Source organism: Geospiza fortis, unplaced genomic scaffold, assembly GCF_000277835.1.
Source record: "Geospiza fortis unplaced genomic scaffold, GeoFor_1.0 scaffold491, whole genome shotgun sequence".
In the NCBI taxonomy this organism is placed as follows: domain Eukaryota; kingdom Metazoa; phylum Chordata; class Aves; order Passeriformes; family Thraupidae; genus Geospiza; species Geospiza fortis.
Window position 1 is genome coordinate 1,798,634 of NW_005054390.1, and position 16,608 is coordinate 1,815,241.

At 35.7% G+C, this 16,608-nt stretch overlaps 1 protein-coding gene across 1 annotated transcript in view; it reads right to left on the minus strand.

Annotated features, from left to right (window-relative positions):
- Positions 1 to 16,608, minus strand: part of PTPRD (protein tyrosine phosphatase receptor type D) — a 452,720-nt gene that overhangs the window by 49,175 nt on the left and 386,937 nt on the right. Inside the window, 2 exon segments of the mRNA XM_031060787.1 lie at positions 2,842 to 3,017; positions 14,586 to 14,709. Of these exon segments, the coding sequence (XP_030916647.1) occupies positions 2,842 to 3,017; positions 14,586 to 14,709 (300 nt within the window).

The following is a 16,608-nucleotide window of genomic DNA, read 5'->3' on the forward strand; positions in this document are numbered from 1 at the left end:
GAATCAAAGGAGAAAGAGAAACAAAATTAGCAAAGCTCTTCATCCCTAATGATATGTAACAGTGCTTATATTTCATGTTTGAAATCTCACTTGTTTTTCTTCTACAAGAATATGCTATATAAAAATGATAGCACAAGAAAAAATAGCAATGTAATGTCATCACTGGGTTTTTCCCTGCACAGGGATTCCCACTGCTGCCTCACCATCAATACCATTAATTACATTACATGCAGCTACTGTATTAGAAGAGGTAAGTGCTATGCCATATTCACAGAGCTGCTGACTGAGACTGGGAGCTGAGTTATGTACTGGATAGCTGGTATGTAATGCTCTGCAATGAATGCATCAAATTCAGCCTATGAGCACAGAAGGCGCTAAATTATGCGCAAAAATACACAAATATAAGCATTGAATGCAAGAGCAATCCATTGACTAGAATGTCTAGTTTCTCATTCCACTTAGAGAATGTATTGCTTCTGAATGCTAATCACTTATGGAGGTGATTACTATTCTGATCAGTGTTTTTTTAGGGTGCAGCCAACAAAGGCTAGAGTTAGCTTAAAACTCTGCTAGGCAATTATTGGAGAGAAAGAGAAGAATTTCATTTAGCTACATCAAAACATCCTTCTAGACAGTGGCTGTCTGAGGCCTGCAGTATTAAGATAAACTTTCAAGTACTTAAATATACCTTTTGCAATGGGCTGCTTATTAGGAACTGATTTTTTTCTTTGCTCTGGTGTCATTTACCAGCAATTTTAAAGAATTAATTAGTGAAGAAATGGGCAGAATTACATTTTCTCAATTCCAAATAGGCAGTGACTGGACTAGACAAGGTCTGTAGACCCAAGATAAAACTAAAAATTCTGCTAAAATTACCATGTGCTATGTACTAATTGCCATCAGGTATGTAAAAGCAGTGGTATTAATGTAGGTTGAAGTAACATGTGGGAAGTGACTCTGTAATTAGAATGCTATACATTGCTTGAACTGCAAAAAGCCTACTCTACTTATAGAAATGACAGAAAGGGTAAAAGAGTAAATATTTATGTTTTGGTAAGCCTCCAGAAAGAATGACTGCTGCCAAGAGGTTCAAGTTACGTAATCATTGCAATTATAGGTATCCAAGCACATGAAAAAGACATCAGTGCCAACACAGTATAGCATTAGACTTTATGGTGCACTCCACCCTGTTCCAAGCTGAAATATTTTCATTTTGAAACGGAGCTCATCCATGAACTACTGAAATACCAACTATTATCCAGTTACCCCTGTAAGATACTTTTACTGATTCGAAACCAGTCTGGATGATAAATCTTCTGTCCTCCTCTGTAATGTCTTTCTATATTGCTGAACTCTTCTTGATCCCCCATACTTATGGCATTTTTAACTCACTGCACAGAGCCTTCAATACCTTAGCTTTTTCTACCTTCCACCTGCAGTCCTGCAGCCTGCTTCCCACTTGCAGCTTCCTGCCCCTTCACACAAGCTTCTAGGAGAGAGTACCTCAGAATGGTTGCAGCAGTGTTTTTCTGTGGCACTCTTGTTTGTTATTCACCTCCTGGATTTGAAAACTCTTCTACTGCTGTTGGCAAGGACCCAAGGGAAGTGATTACACTGATGTTAGAATCACCACTTCTTTCTCCCAGTTTCTGATTTCTATGTCCTGTTGAAGTTTCTGGCTTATGATATAGGCCTCATAAATGTGTTTGCAGAGAGCTCAGCAATGAACCAGCTGTGCAGCACTCTGCTTAGCCAACCTGTGCTCCCAGCAATGGTAACAGTATGACAAACAACACATGAGAACTTCAAGTACCTCTTGACACAAAATACTGTTATTGTAGAAAAAGTTTGATAGACGATCCACCACTGATGGCTAAATACTTGTTTGTCTTCCTGATTGACTGCTGCTGATGATTTTTCTCGTTTCTCTTTCTCCCCATCTTTCTCTTATCTTCTGTTATTGTCTTTCCTTTTACTCTTTCCTCTGTAATAACATCCACTCTTAGAATTGATAAATGCCACCAAATATGGACCCACTAGTAAATCTTCATGCAACACACTATGATCTGTCACTACACTTTCTATCACTTTCTTTATCTTATTAAAAACCTAATTAATATTTTTATTTCCCTTTACATATAGCACATATTTTATTATAACTCTTCTAATAATAGAATCTATAGTTTAATTATTTGAATAGTATCATGCTATTATCAGAACAATATCTGTATGTTTTAGTGCTTTGCTTTCCTAATTTTACTTTGGTCTGCAAAATTGAATTTGAAATACCATGGATAATTTTGTATTCTGTTATTGCATGTGCTGTTGTAATTCTCCTAGCTACCAGCATGTGCTAAAAAAAAAATGTTTCTCAAGCAAATCCAAATCTTCATTGATATTCAACAATCGTGAATTTATACCATTTAAAACTGAGAACTGAATGCTGTTGCCATACACTAACTTCCTCATAACAGGATGACACAATCATGTTCTTATTACTATAGAGGAAGTAATTCTTTTGGTCACCTCATAAGATTTCCAACATGATTAAAAAAAAAACAACCCCCAAAATCACTATGATCAAAAAATTAAAAATTTTCCAGAGCATAAAAAAAACTAAATAAATGTTGTGACTTGGTAGTTTCATAGTGAAAGCAAGATGTCCTATATAAGTATAAGTAATTTTTGCGGTGCAGACACTTTAAACTTGTGGTAACCTAAAAATCCCCTCCGTTTTTACACATATAAAGAAGACAGACAAGCATACATGAAGGAAACAAAACCCTGACATTAGTGGTAACTCAGGTACAATATTTTTAACCTTGCATAAGTTTTCCTTACCCTGGACCTCTCCTCTAGTTTTGTCATCATGACGACTGTTGCACCTTGTTGCTCCCACATCATTCTCCAGAAGTCACCAAAGGTTTCTGGCAATGCCCCCTGCGTTGCTATATAAGCATTCTGCTTCCTGTATCCATCGATGTAATTGGCATTGATATAGTCGCTGCCTGGGATGCCTGCAAAGAGAGGAGAGTGAAAACACAGGGCAGAGTTTCTCTGTTGTCCTGTTTTACAGGGGCTGAACAATCCCACGACACTGGATTTGATGAATCCTGGCTTGCTGTGGTGTGCCAAAGAGTGCATGGGTACTCACATGTGAGTGTAGGCCATCTGTGGAGTCAAGAGGCATGGTGTCTCTCTGGGAATAATTGTTCTTTTGAAAAAAGATACTTCATGTGATAAGAAATATAAAAGAAGCTTGAAAATCTGTATCAGGTAGAGAGACTTTGGGTCAACACAGCAGCATTTAAAAGCTGGTCTGATGCTGCCTGCAAACAGCCAAAATATGGCAGTGCTACCTGGGACAGACCTCTTTGAGGATTCTCAATCAGACCCCCTGAGTAGGCTCCTCAAACATTCTTGTTGAGGTCACTGCAATTCCTTTAAATACATAAGAAAAAAAAATCATCAAGATTATTAATATCATTACTATTTTCATTTTCTCCATTAAACGCTAAGATAATTATGAGTTTTATTGTAACAAAACACATTATATAAGCCAGATTTAAGAAACAGTGAAATTTTCTATATGGTGTATGCATGAAATAAAGACCTTTGCAACACTGAATAAGAATTAAAAGCATTAAAAGAAGTGGGATCCAAGACTTGTGAGCACATGGGACCTACACCATTATTTGCTTGAGGCTCAGGTATTTTGGACAAGACTTATACAGGAACTTTTGCTGTGTCTACCAGACACATGTCCCTTCTTAGAGCCCCATAGGAAGCAGGTCAGTTCCTAACTGCAATCTATATAACGCAGGGTATGCCACAGGAAGCCTGGAGTGGAACATGCTGCCTACCCAGGCCAAGGAGGCGTACTGGCTGTAGCAAAGGTCACATTATTAGTCTGCACTAACAAGGCAGGCATACTCATGGAAATGGATAAATATGGACTTAAAATTCTCAGACCACTGCTGAATTCAGCAGTGCAGTGTCCAGCTTTTAACTCAGACTACATGTGTGCTGAAAGATAAAGCACTGAGGGAACCATTTTTATGTCCCTGCCGTTATTTTAACTGATCACTAGAGAAAGAAATAAGATACTCATGTGAGATCTCAGCGCTGGCTGAATGGCAAAGCAGTGTTAATTAGCTGAATATAGTCATCTGCAACTTAGTAAGTTTTGTTGAAGTAATTGACAGAAGTTACTTATTTGAGCAGAAATGAATGATTTATATTTATGCAGCCAATCTGCCACACACAACTTTACAACCCCAAGAAATTGTGGAGGTTCCACAAACTCTTGCAAAAGAAAGTCAAGGCGATGATACCAGCTCCAGATTTATTCTACAGCTATGACTGTTTTCCCTCATCAAAGCAACAAAATTGAGTTTCTTTGTCTATGAAACAGAATAAATTGTTAATAAATATTTCCCAACATCTTTGTCAGAAACAAAATCTTCAAATAGATTCTGATGCATTATCTCCTGCTAGTGATTCCAAATCAGGAATTACTGGAGCTGCACACTCCTATCTTTCCTGAGTATAAGTAGCACACGTCTGAAAATGTCTTCCAAAATATTTTTAATTTGAATGGAAATTAGGGGTACCTCTTTAAAAAGGACTGTTCCTTTTAAGCTACAATTTTAATTGTTTCAGTACTTATTCAGGGTAAACTTGAATGTTTCAATCCACTACTAACTTAGCAGTGAATGAACCCACAGACCAAATGTCACAGTAAGTAATATACAATATAATCTGGAAATTATTCAGATTATGGGTTACTGCAGCTGTAGTCTAGTAAAAAATTTTGCCTTCAAGCCCGATAAAGTTCCATATATGTTCTTGTTTCATATGTTCAAATCATATTTAAACTAAATTTTTAATTTGTTTTTATTTTCTGTACACAATTAGAAGAAAATCTTGACAGAATATTTCAGAGATGGAAAGACTTTCTGACTTCAGGGTTACAAGAGAGGCAGAAAATGGCACTCCTCAGGCAAGATGTAAGAATGGACACAGGCATATGTCTGACTGATTTGACCTGACTGAAAATTTCTTCAGGAGAAAAATAAAACAAACAAACGAAAAAAACTTGTTAACCTGCATAGTCCATAGCTGAAAAGCATGATTTCCCTCCATGAAAGTCTGAAAGTGGAGTTCAAAAGCATCATTCTTGTAGACTTGAAGCTGTTCTATGTGACACTTCTTATTGTGGATAGTGGAATTAATGATATCGAAAATATAACTGCTAGGCACAATGTATTTGTATTTTCACAATGCTTTGTATTTTCTTCCTTTATCAAGATAATAATATTTTTTTTCACAAAACAGATGAGAAAGAAGAATGAAGCCAACAGGAGAGATCTACACCAACTGGGTATTATTACCAAAGGAACTGAGAAAGCTGGAAAGAAATGTTTTCTGCATAAATTAGAATTCTATTATGATGCCTGGTATCGTACTTTGAAGCACATCTTATAAATAAAAGCCTGAGGAAAAAATGAAAAACAACACTTTGTAAAGTGGTTAAATGATCTTCTGGGAAAGCTGTCCTCTGGAACTGATAATGCACAAACTCAGTGTGAAAATTAAGCATGAGAACTATTGCAAGCTGTTCCCTAAAGAATGATCTTTATGAATTTTAGCAACCAATACTAGTACCTGATGTAAAGAAATCCAGAATGCCTAAAATTGTAAATTCTCTTTCTACTTGCCAATTTGTATTGAATTTATTGAAAAATTATATTAAAATATATACCTTATAAATTAAATAAATTCTAATTCTTTCAATTAGAATGAAGAAAAGCTTTCAGATTACACCTTCCTTGATCTAAGATTCATGTCAGAAAGAATTAAGATTAAGAATATTGACAAATGGAAGGAAGATTTCTTCAAATATAGATTAAAGTGGAAAATTTCACTCTGTTTCTCTACTGTATTTCTGTAAAGTGGACATGAAAAATTCTGTATGTCCTTTAGCTAGAAAAATTATTTTACAAGGCAAGTCAGCTTCACTGCACCAAATGAGGATATACTTCGGACATGGACATGAAATTCCATTTACCACAGGCCCATTGGTTAATTGGTTAATTAATGGATTAACCAATGAAGTTTTGGGGAAAAAAAACCCCAACAAAACACGTTGCTTCAACACTTGCACTGAGCTTTGCATCAAGCATTTATTGCTAGCAGAATACAGTACTTAATAGTACTGTACAGTACTCAACAATACTTGATCCAGAATGCTCAGCTCCATTTTCTCTCTCTCACATAGTATCCATTAGGGATGTTCTCTGTTCTCTATCCATTCTCATAGTCCCTTTAAGTATTGTACCCATTTCTCACAGAGTCTCTTTTCATGCATGACCTCAGTTTCACATCCTCCTCCAAAATCCTTAAAGCCCTCTAGGGAAGGTGCCTCATGATGAGAGGACTAATGAATTTGTTAAAAATAACAAATACAACAATTGAATATCTGTAAATACCTACAATGACAAAGAATAAAAAATCATCAACAACAAGTATATCTGAATATTAAAATTTCCTTTTCTGAAATGACTTTTCTGGCCATAACCTCATTCTGAGCTGAGAAAACAGAACAATTTTGTGTCAAGTCCAATAGTGCAAAAACAATCAAATGACAACCAGTCTGACTGCAGTACAATGAAATCCTGCAAACTTTTTTTAGCTGCCATAGCTTGAAGGCAACATACCCACAAGCACAGCAGCAATTGCCATCATTACTTAAATTTGGGTTTCATAGTTAAGAGAGGTCAGTTGTTCTGTAAAAGCATGGGTCAAAAAAGGGACAAAGCAACCAAATTCTGTAAAATTGATATGAACTTTACCTACGTCTTTTGGCATCAGTGGGATTTATTGTACCTTTAGGATGGCATACCTGAAGTATAAATTTAGGGTAATCTATGCAGTATAACCTGACTTTTATAAGTTTCATGAAAGCAGAGACACAATTTCTGCACATGAAGTCAGTTAAAGACCAAGCTCCTGAACCATGATTCTACCGTAACTATTTTCTAGTAGCATTTTCAACTATGGTGATGAATGACCAGAGTCTGCAATCTCTTAATTTAGCCATACAGGAGTTAAACACAATGGGGGAAGAATCAGGTGAGTAGGTCAGCACAAAAGACAATCTACTTTTAAATATCTCAAGAGAACAAAGTTTAGTTTTTACTTAGTCCAAGTGAATGAGCAATGAAATAAAATTAGCCCAATGCCACAATTAAAGTACAGAAGATAAAAAACCCCATGAACTGTATTGCTCTCAATTTATGTGGAGAACTCATGAGCTGAGATGACAGTACAGCTTACTGCAACATAGACTCAGATCCACAAGGCTAATAATGTAGACCCTAGGAATGATTCACTTGATTTCCTGAGGAGAGTTATAATCTTAAATAACTTTAATTAGACTTCACATTTTATTCACAAACTCAAATCAAATAGTGAAATTATTTCAAGCCTTTACAAAGGCTGAGTACTGAACAGCCTTTCTATTTAAAATAAATTAAACTATAAAGCTTTGTTTCTGCGCTGCTTCCCTAAGACATGTGCTTTTAGTCATGTGCATAAATAGTGTGAAGTAATAGGATTAAATTCTGTCATGCTTGTAAACAAGTTGGAAAAATACCATTATGAACTCAGAGTGTTGATGAAGTTGTACTACTGGTTTAAATCAATGTCTGGTGTTTTGAACAATGTCAGAGCAAAAACCACAGGCTGGTTGTGCATGTGTGAACAAAACAGTGAGAAAAATCTAATTTATATAAGAAGAATGCATCAGGTTAACTACAAAAGGATGCAGATCAGGCCCCTTGCTATCCTCTCTTTTTCATCTCCTTCTCTCTTGCTTTCTTTGTCACACCACCCCAGCTCTGCACCATCCACATGGAAGGAACCATGTGGAATCTGGGGTGATATTCTTTGTTCTCTCTCTCTCTTGCTTTGTCTGATCAAACCACAGCTGCCATTCTATCCCATACTCCATACTGAACTTTATTGCAGGAGTGGGGAGATTGTGAACATGTGTTGTGGCTTGTTAGCCAGGACCTTTGAGGGGTTAATTTTAGGACTTGAGAGCTATATTAGTGTACTGTACAAAATTAAGGGCTTGCTAGCCACCACATTTGTGGAAGCAAGTTGTAAGAATGTAGAGGCTTGTTGGACAACACTTTTGGACTCTAAATAGTTGTCTGATTGTTGGAGTTACGGCATGCCTTAAGAACAAAAGCACAAGAGATCTCACTCCAGTCCGGCTCCTTTGTACAGCCTGATGAGAACTCAGCATGACAATGTGCCCCTTGCCATGGGTTGTGACAGCAGCCCTGGTTGGCAATATTGTGCCTGATGCCCCTGAGGACGTTTGTCCATCCTGGCTGCCCGGGCACTGCTGACTCATGTTCAACTCGCTCCCCAGGTCCTTTTCTGCTCTCCAGCATCTCATTCTCCACCTGTTTTTACTTCCAAGGTTGCCCCATCCTAGGTGCAGAATCTTGCACTTTGTCTTGTTGAACTTCCTGTGGTTGTTGATTGTTCAGCCCCCTGATTTGTCAAGGAAACTCTGTAGGGCCTACTTACCTTTATGGGAGTCAACAGCTTCCGCAGTTTTGTATAGTTTCCAAACATGGTTAGTATCCCTTCCAGTCCTACATCCAAGTCATTTATGAAGACGTTGAAGAGCACCAGCTCTAAGGTGGAGCCCTACAGAATCCCACTAGTGGCAGGTTCCCAACCTGACGTCACCCCATTCACTGCAACCCCTTGTGCCTGACCTGTGAACCAGTTGCTCACCCATCACATGATGTGTTTATCCAACTGTATGCTCAACATTTTGTCCAAAAACATAGACCATGAGAGAAGGTATTAAAAGCTTTGCTGAAATCCAAAAAAATTACATCAACTGTCATTCCTTAATCACCTTGGCCAATGAACAGGTGCTAGGTGCCAGTAACAAGTGTTTCTGTGGATGTTTTTGTTACATGAAATCTATATAGTTAAGCAAATAATCAAATTGAAATGGTCCAAGCACAAATCTGTACTTTAAGAACTCACTGAAATATGGAGCAGCACAAAACCAATGAAGTACTCCAGTAGTGAATATTTGTAAAATGAAGGTTTTTAATAAAGACTAAAGAAAATTCTCTACATATCATCCTAGAAGGATGAAGGAAAGGAAAAGATGAAGGATGAAGAAGGAAAAAGAAATGTCGGGAAAAGAAAACCTATAGATAGGTGGATTGATAACCTATTGATACCTGGACTGTTAGGAGGAATAGGAGAGTATGGTGAAGAGGGAAAACATGAATGGTATGGAGACTCAAAGAGAAATGTTGAATTAGGGAGAATTTATGGACAGAAGGCAATGCCAGAAAGGGATAGGCAGCAGATGCAGAATTAGGTCTGACAAAGAAAGGGATTGTTTAGAGGGCGGAAGAGAAGTATTTGAGAGGAAAGGGAAAAGGTGACAAAAGTGAAATGTAAGCATGCAAATGAAGAACTAAGAATGTAGATCTGCAGGCAAGATGAGAAATTTGGAAGATTGCAGGTGAGAAAAGAAACTTGGAAGGTGATCAGCAGAAATACATGGGAAAAAGGAGAAGTTCCTTTATTAAAAAAACCAAAACTAAGCATGAATTTGTTCGGTTTTGGTCTAAGAACTGTCTAGTATTAAGGACTCCAGAAGGGAAATAAACGGATTGTTCTGTGTAGGTCCTCAGTGGCATAGGTAAGAGCACTGCATCAGGAAACGATCCACAATGCATGACAGTATGTGCAGATGGCAGTATGTTAAACAATACTGCAAAGCAGATATTGAAATCTAACATGATGTCATCACACTGTGATTATTTTACTGCTGTCTGAAGCTGGGTTTAGTGATCTATTTAACGCTGAGTAACACAGCAGTTAACAGACAAAGGAATCTTTTATTGAATAGAAATATTAATTTATACTCTAAATTATGCACTCAAAGAGGCGATGAGTGTCTCTACTAATATGAAATGAATTTATATCTGACTTGATATTTCTTGCAAAACCCAGTTTCAATATGAGCGTTCACAGTAAACATGTACCAAATCTTCATCAGTCATTGAAGAACAAAGCCACCAGATGTTTTCTTGGAGTTTTTCCCAATGGAAAGTATGTCAACATATGCAGGAAAAATTGTTCTGACTAGATTTTAAGGGTATCAAGAATGGCAGCATTTAAGTTATAACTATTACAGTATCAGCAGGCTCACACACCTACAGCTTGTCTCAGCATTGTTGTCAAGACACGCACCACGACATCTACACTATGAAATCTACTTCACAGGGGCCCTAACACCATGAAATCACTTCACCCATCTTTCTGTATCCATATTCTCTATGAGTATTTCTGTATCCATCACCAAAATAGTTTTGTTGTTTTTAAGGCGCTTCAAACTTGTAGGGTGAGGAGTCATTCAGTTCCTATTGTTAGCAGAAGGCAACATAAATGCAATGTGACAGGGTGCAAATACTTTGTACAGGTCATGACTCTTCCATAGTTACAATGCTCCAAACAATTTCTAAATCCTAGGATGATGGTCTGTATAATCAAAGCCAATTTACTGGCAACTGGCCATCAGACAAGTAAGAATATTAGCAGCTTCTTGCCTTTTCTTTCTTGACCATTTGTATTACAGTCAGAGCTTTCTAATTTTCTAGCAGAATTTTAAAGTCACTAAATTTCCCATAAAAAAATTACCCTGCTGAAGTATCATAGGTATTTTTTTTCTTTTAATAACTGGCATTATGCAAATGCATCCACATATAGAAGACTTTTAGTCATTAATATCTCCTAAAAGAATTGGCAAGGCATTTTAAAATGCAGAATGTCCCTCCCCACCCCCTGAATTTTTATTTACTTCTTAGAGGTTGAAGATCACAGACCTAGCTGTTTTAACTCAATCTGTTTGTCTTTTGATCAGTAAAATCTCCCTTAAATCCATTTGGATGCATATAATAAACTTCACTACATTCTAAAATTCTGTCATTATACTTTAAAATTCCAAGTGTCCATCTCAGAAACAGCCAAAGACAGCACAATATGACCTGATTTTAAGACTTCAATCAGATTTCAAGAACATGGGAACAAAATTTTGCAAAGTAAAATTTTCTATTCAGGAGGAAAACCAAATTACCATGTCCAACCTGGGTTTTCTCTCCAAAGGGAAATCTAATGTAATAAATTTAAACAGTGATAACAAAAGTATTTCTGTGAAATGAGTAATTATGTTGTGGAACTCCATACGGTATGTAATTAGAGAGGTCAAGAACTTAGTGGGGATTCAAAAGGTTTTAACAGGAGTTAGGAAGGGTACCAAAGTACTTTTAAAGTGTTAGTAAGCCTTGTGTTTCAGGGCTAATACAATTTTTAACAATTTGATATTATCAATAGTTGGAAAGAAGTAATTTCAAATCTCTGCTAATTGCTTCTCAAGACTTTCTAGTAATCACTCCAAACAGGCTACAGAGTTCTGCTATGGCACAAAACTGGCCTTGTGTCTCATTCTGAAGTACCAATTACAACATTCCATATTTCTGCAACACTGTTAAGATGCTAAATGTTCATCAGTGTAGGATTACAGTTTGGCAGATGCTTAGTCTTTTCTGCATATATATTTGCTCTTAAACAGCAAGCAACTGTCTAGGTGTAAAATGGAGCTCTTTTCATTAGAAAGGCACAGCTACTATACAAACCTCACTAAAAATATTAGTTTTCTTGTGGCCACCAAAGAAATGCAGATGAGGTCTACGTGTAGGCATGTATATGTACATGCATATATGTACCAAATATTCTCCAAATAGTTGTAGCAAAATATATTGTAGTCCAAATTTATGTCCAGATCAAGTTGTATAGTAACATAGGTAAAGGAGAATTCATTTTTAAGTAATATTCCAAATCCTGATTTCTCTGGTAACATGAAAAGAAACAAACCTATCAACTGAATAAAGTGCTGGCCAGGCTGTGTATTTTCATATCTGAAATATCTACTTAAAACCTGAATGACAAGTACTTTTTACTAAATGCTAAAACAAATTTATTAAACTTTTGAAGGTACATAGACAAAATTTCATCTACGCAATCATGTAAAATCCCAGGAATAAAAATTTTTAAGGGGATAATTATATACCAAATTATTTCTGTTTTCAAGATTAAATATTATCTTATAAAAAGGCATTTAATATTTGATTTATTCACCATATGCTATTTTCACCATAATCTACAGACTTGGAAAAAAATTAAAATCATGCAAATCACCAAATGGGTGAATATTGCATTTGTGGTCTTACATCCAAGACTAATATTACAAAAGGTTATAATACTTTTCTCTCTGTAGACTCAGTGACTATTTGAAAGATGTAGAAATTTTAGCCTCATTGTGGTATTTCTTACTTAAAAAAGGCAAACAAACATTACAATTTAACTATATTTTTATCCCTGATCCTTAAAATACTCAATCCTTTCCAGGTACAATGTAAATTTTTTTCCACATTTTTACTATCACTTATGTAAAAATATAGTCCAAAGAACTGTGTAATTTCATACTTTCAATTACTTTCACTAACATTTTCTTCTTTGCCTCTTAAATTTTCTTCTCATTCTCTGAATATATTAATTTTTCTTTAAAGAGAACAAAATTTCAGAGAAATGTGGCAGTCCAGGTTTCTAATATATAAATTATCAAATAAATTTGATTGCATTTAATTTTTTTGCTTTCCTTCTCTCCTCCTTTACACAACTCTTTTTCCAAACAAAATCCCTGGAAAAAATTGAGTCTTCTTTTTGCCAGTTCTTCTCATTTTCTGAATATATTAATTTTTCTTTAAAGAGAACAAAATTTCAGAGAAATGTGGCAGTCCAGGTTTCTAATATATAAATTATCAAATAAATTTGATTGCATTTAATTTTTTTGCTTTCCTTCTCTCCTCCTTTACACAACTCTTTTTCCAAACAAAATCCCTGGAAAAAATTGAGTCTTCTTTTTGCCAGTTACACTTATCTCCCAGTTAAGTATTTTGTTCTGAAGAACGCCATTCAGAAACCCCGTCCAGTTGCTGTTCCTGACCTATTCAGGCCATGTACTTTGACCTCTTGTCAAAGAGAGACAGGAAAGAATATATTTATTGAGTTACATTACATATAGTGATAATTAGAATAGCCTCTCTTTAGTGTTGAGACAGGTAGAGCCAGGTTTCTACACCAGCCATATTCTTTTACAAGGCAATATGAAAAATTGTATGTTGCAAAAAAAAATCTTGTCAGAACTGCTATATGAACCTCAAAGGTGGAAAAATATGAGCAGCTTATCATATGCATATTCTTCAAGGTAATCATTAAAATTTGCTAATACATTTGAGAAGCTCTTATCCGTATTATCAAAGCCTATGGTATGCAGACGCAATGAATGAGGAAAGATCTAAACTTCAGTCAGTGGGATTGCCTTTTTCTTCACCAAGAAGCTAATATGAAAGTGGATTACACCTATAAATCCAGTGTCTTTAGGTCTGGAGTAGCCAAAGATAAGCAACTGTTTATAACCATAAATTACAATTCTTGCAGTTTAACTTGTACCACATTATGACTGAAATAACTATGACCTTGAATACAGATCCCTCTATCTTATATATTGTATGCAAGTCCTGTTGGAGCTAACTAAAGACAACTCTTATTTTCATTTAAATTGTGTCATTTAAACATATAATTTGTTTGATTATGGCCATCACTAATACTTGACTGTCAACAACATAGAATAAACTGAAAATCCGTCTTCAACCTAAGAAATAGGTTAATAGTAAGTCAGAATTGGAAAAAAATAAAAAGAATCCTCTGAGTGAAAACTAGTATGTCCTGATGCTTGGTAAAACAGACACAACACCTAGGACTGGCTGCCTGTAACAGTTTGCTTGAGATAAAACTTTAAAGTGTTTATTATTTTGGGAAGCTTTGTAACAAAGATATAATGAAAAGCTCTCACTAAATCACACTGTCAATCTTTGGTCAGTGAGATACTCCCAAAAATGCCTGCATGTGGGCATTTGTTTAAAAACTCTAGTTTGATATTTATATTGGAAATTAAAATTAAAGTTCTAAGAGAGAGTTTTCAAAATTTCCCCAGAGGACATGAAGTTCAACTGATTTTTTTTCCCACAATAAGGTTCTGCAAAGTAAAATTCAATGAGCAGATATCTTGATAATTTCACTGATGAACAAATGCCTCAATTAAAGAAGGTTTGTTTACTGCTACGTTTGCTGTGTAGTGTTAGTATAAGTAAGCAGCAATATTAATTTACTTCAGATAACTCACTGGCACGTACACAGGGACCTAATGCACTCAGTGTTACACATGAATGTACTTTTTAGTGCAAGTTCATAATATGTTACTGACAATAAGCATCAGAAGAGGATTGTCGTTACAGGAATTTACTGGAAGTGCTGTAATTAACACTTCTTTATATTACTATATGAAGATATTGATTGGTAAAATTATTCTAGATGTTAGGATTTAATTAATTTAATTTTAAAGGTCTCCTTACCTTCTATTGCTGAGAGTAGAACACGAGAATGGTCGTATGCAATTACATTCGCATATCTATTCTTTGGTTTGTTTACTTCCAGGTTAGAGTGTTCCCATGTGAACTGCTGGCCAGGATCAATAGACTTCAAAAGACAAAGAGAAAAAAAGGAAAGGGAACTTTCAGCTATGGACAACATAACTGTTTCATTCATAGTAATTCAACTACGGTAACTAAAATCCCATAGTTTGTGCTGGAAATAATTTCCTTTTGAAAGAAAATTATTACTTCAGGACACACTGTTAACATATTAGATCATATTACATTAACCATTTTGTATTTATGCATCTGAAATTTCCATGAGGAATTTAACCACAAGCTTTTAAAATCCAGGGCTTTTTCTTCAGAGAAAGCAAGCTATCCACGCTTTTATCTTTTTACTCATTTCAGAAAGTGAGGGGTTCTAGATTAACAGAAAATTAATAAATACCATAAATCTCAAAAACACTGGGATGAAGGGGAATAAGTATTTTTGCCTTTATTAGTAAGAACACATGTTCAAAAATTTCCTTGAACTGCTTACTAAATAAACTCCAAAGGTTCCTGAAGTAGTTTTTCAGAAGAAAACAGATGTTACTTTTCTTTCATTTTGATGCCAGACCAACCCATGACACTAGTGTTGCTCAGGAAACTAGCTGTGTTGCATCCATAGACAGCATCAAGAAAGTTGCTTTTCATTTCCTTGAGTCATAAATAAGTAAGAAATTCAGGCATATTTGAAATTTTAATGATATCTTATTCATAAACATAACTAAACTTATTAATAAACAAAACTACATGTTTCAAGATTTGCTGTTTATTTTCTGTTCCAGGGTGGAATTATAGAAGCGTTCACCACAATCCTTTATCCTTCACCACTAGGGAAACTTCAGACTCTAGTATTTTTACCTCTATAGTTGAATGACCTGTGCAGCAAAATGAATGCAAAATAGGTAACAGATGGCACCTGTTTATGCTCACTATGGTAGTGGCTGTATGAAAGGTCATCTCACACTGAGAAGCCATGAATAATCACCTATTGTTTTACCTTCCCTTTCTGTAATATTAGAGACCTTAAAATTGTTTCATCAATATGAATACACAACTATGGCTTGAGGTTTATGCCCTCTGATTAATCCTGGTAAGAACTGGCAGCTCCCAATGACAGCTAGCGGTAAACTATATAAAAAAAAAAAAAAAAAAAGACACAGATAAGCCAAGGTGGGGCAGTTCACCAACACTATGCTCATTTTCTACGAGTAGACCACCAACACGGCACAAGTCAGGAGATCTGTACTGTCACTAGAGCATCAAGCCAACAGCTTTGCTGACTCTTGCCAGGGCATGATGTGTAATCTATTAGAGTAGGTATTACCTGACAATGACCATGTGTGAAATTAGTTAATGTGATTTTACCAAGACTTATCCCTTAGACTGATCATTTGGCCAATCTGAAAATTGCTTCATTCTCATGCATCTTTTCATATTTTATACGATTTATTTATTTAATATTTTGAGAATGAATTTGCTTCTTTATTGAGATTATTGTAAAAAAAATTGCCTGTCTGCCTGATAGAGAAGCATTTTTCTTTGGGAAAACAAATACCTCAGAAAAACAAGTGCTTTATCCTATTAAGCAATACCATAGGCTCAATTAACTTTTATAACAAAAAAATTATAAATTCCTGCATAACCTAGCTATGGAGACTAGCGGAGTGGGATGGCTCAGGTTCTGGCTCATCCTTTACCTACAGCAACTGAGACAGAGTGCTTGGCAAATCCTCCCTCACAAGGAAATGAACTGGGACTGTTTAGAGGAATGAGGAAGAAATTAAATGCTTGGGGTCATGATGAAGGCCATGAAAATTCTACTTATGCTTTGGATATGATTCATTTGAATTCACAAAATTCACAGAATGACTAAGTTGGAAGAGACATTAAAGATCAACGAGTCCAACCCATGCCCTAAAGCCTCAATTGGCAGACCATTCCAGAATTTTATCAC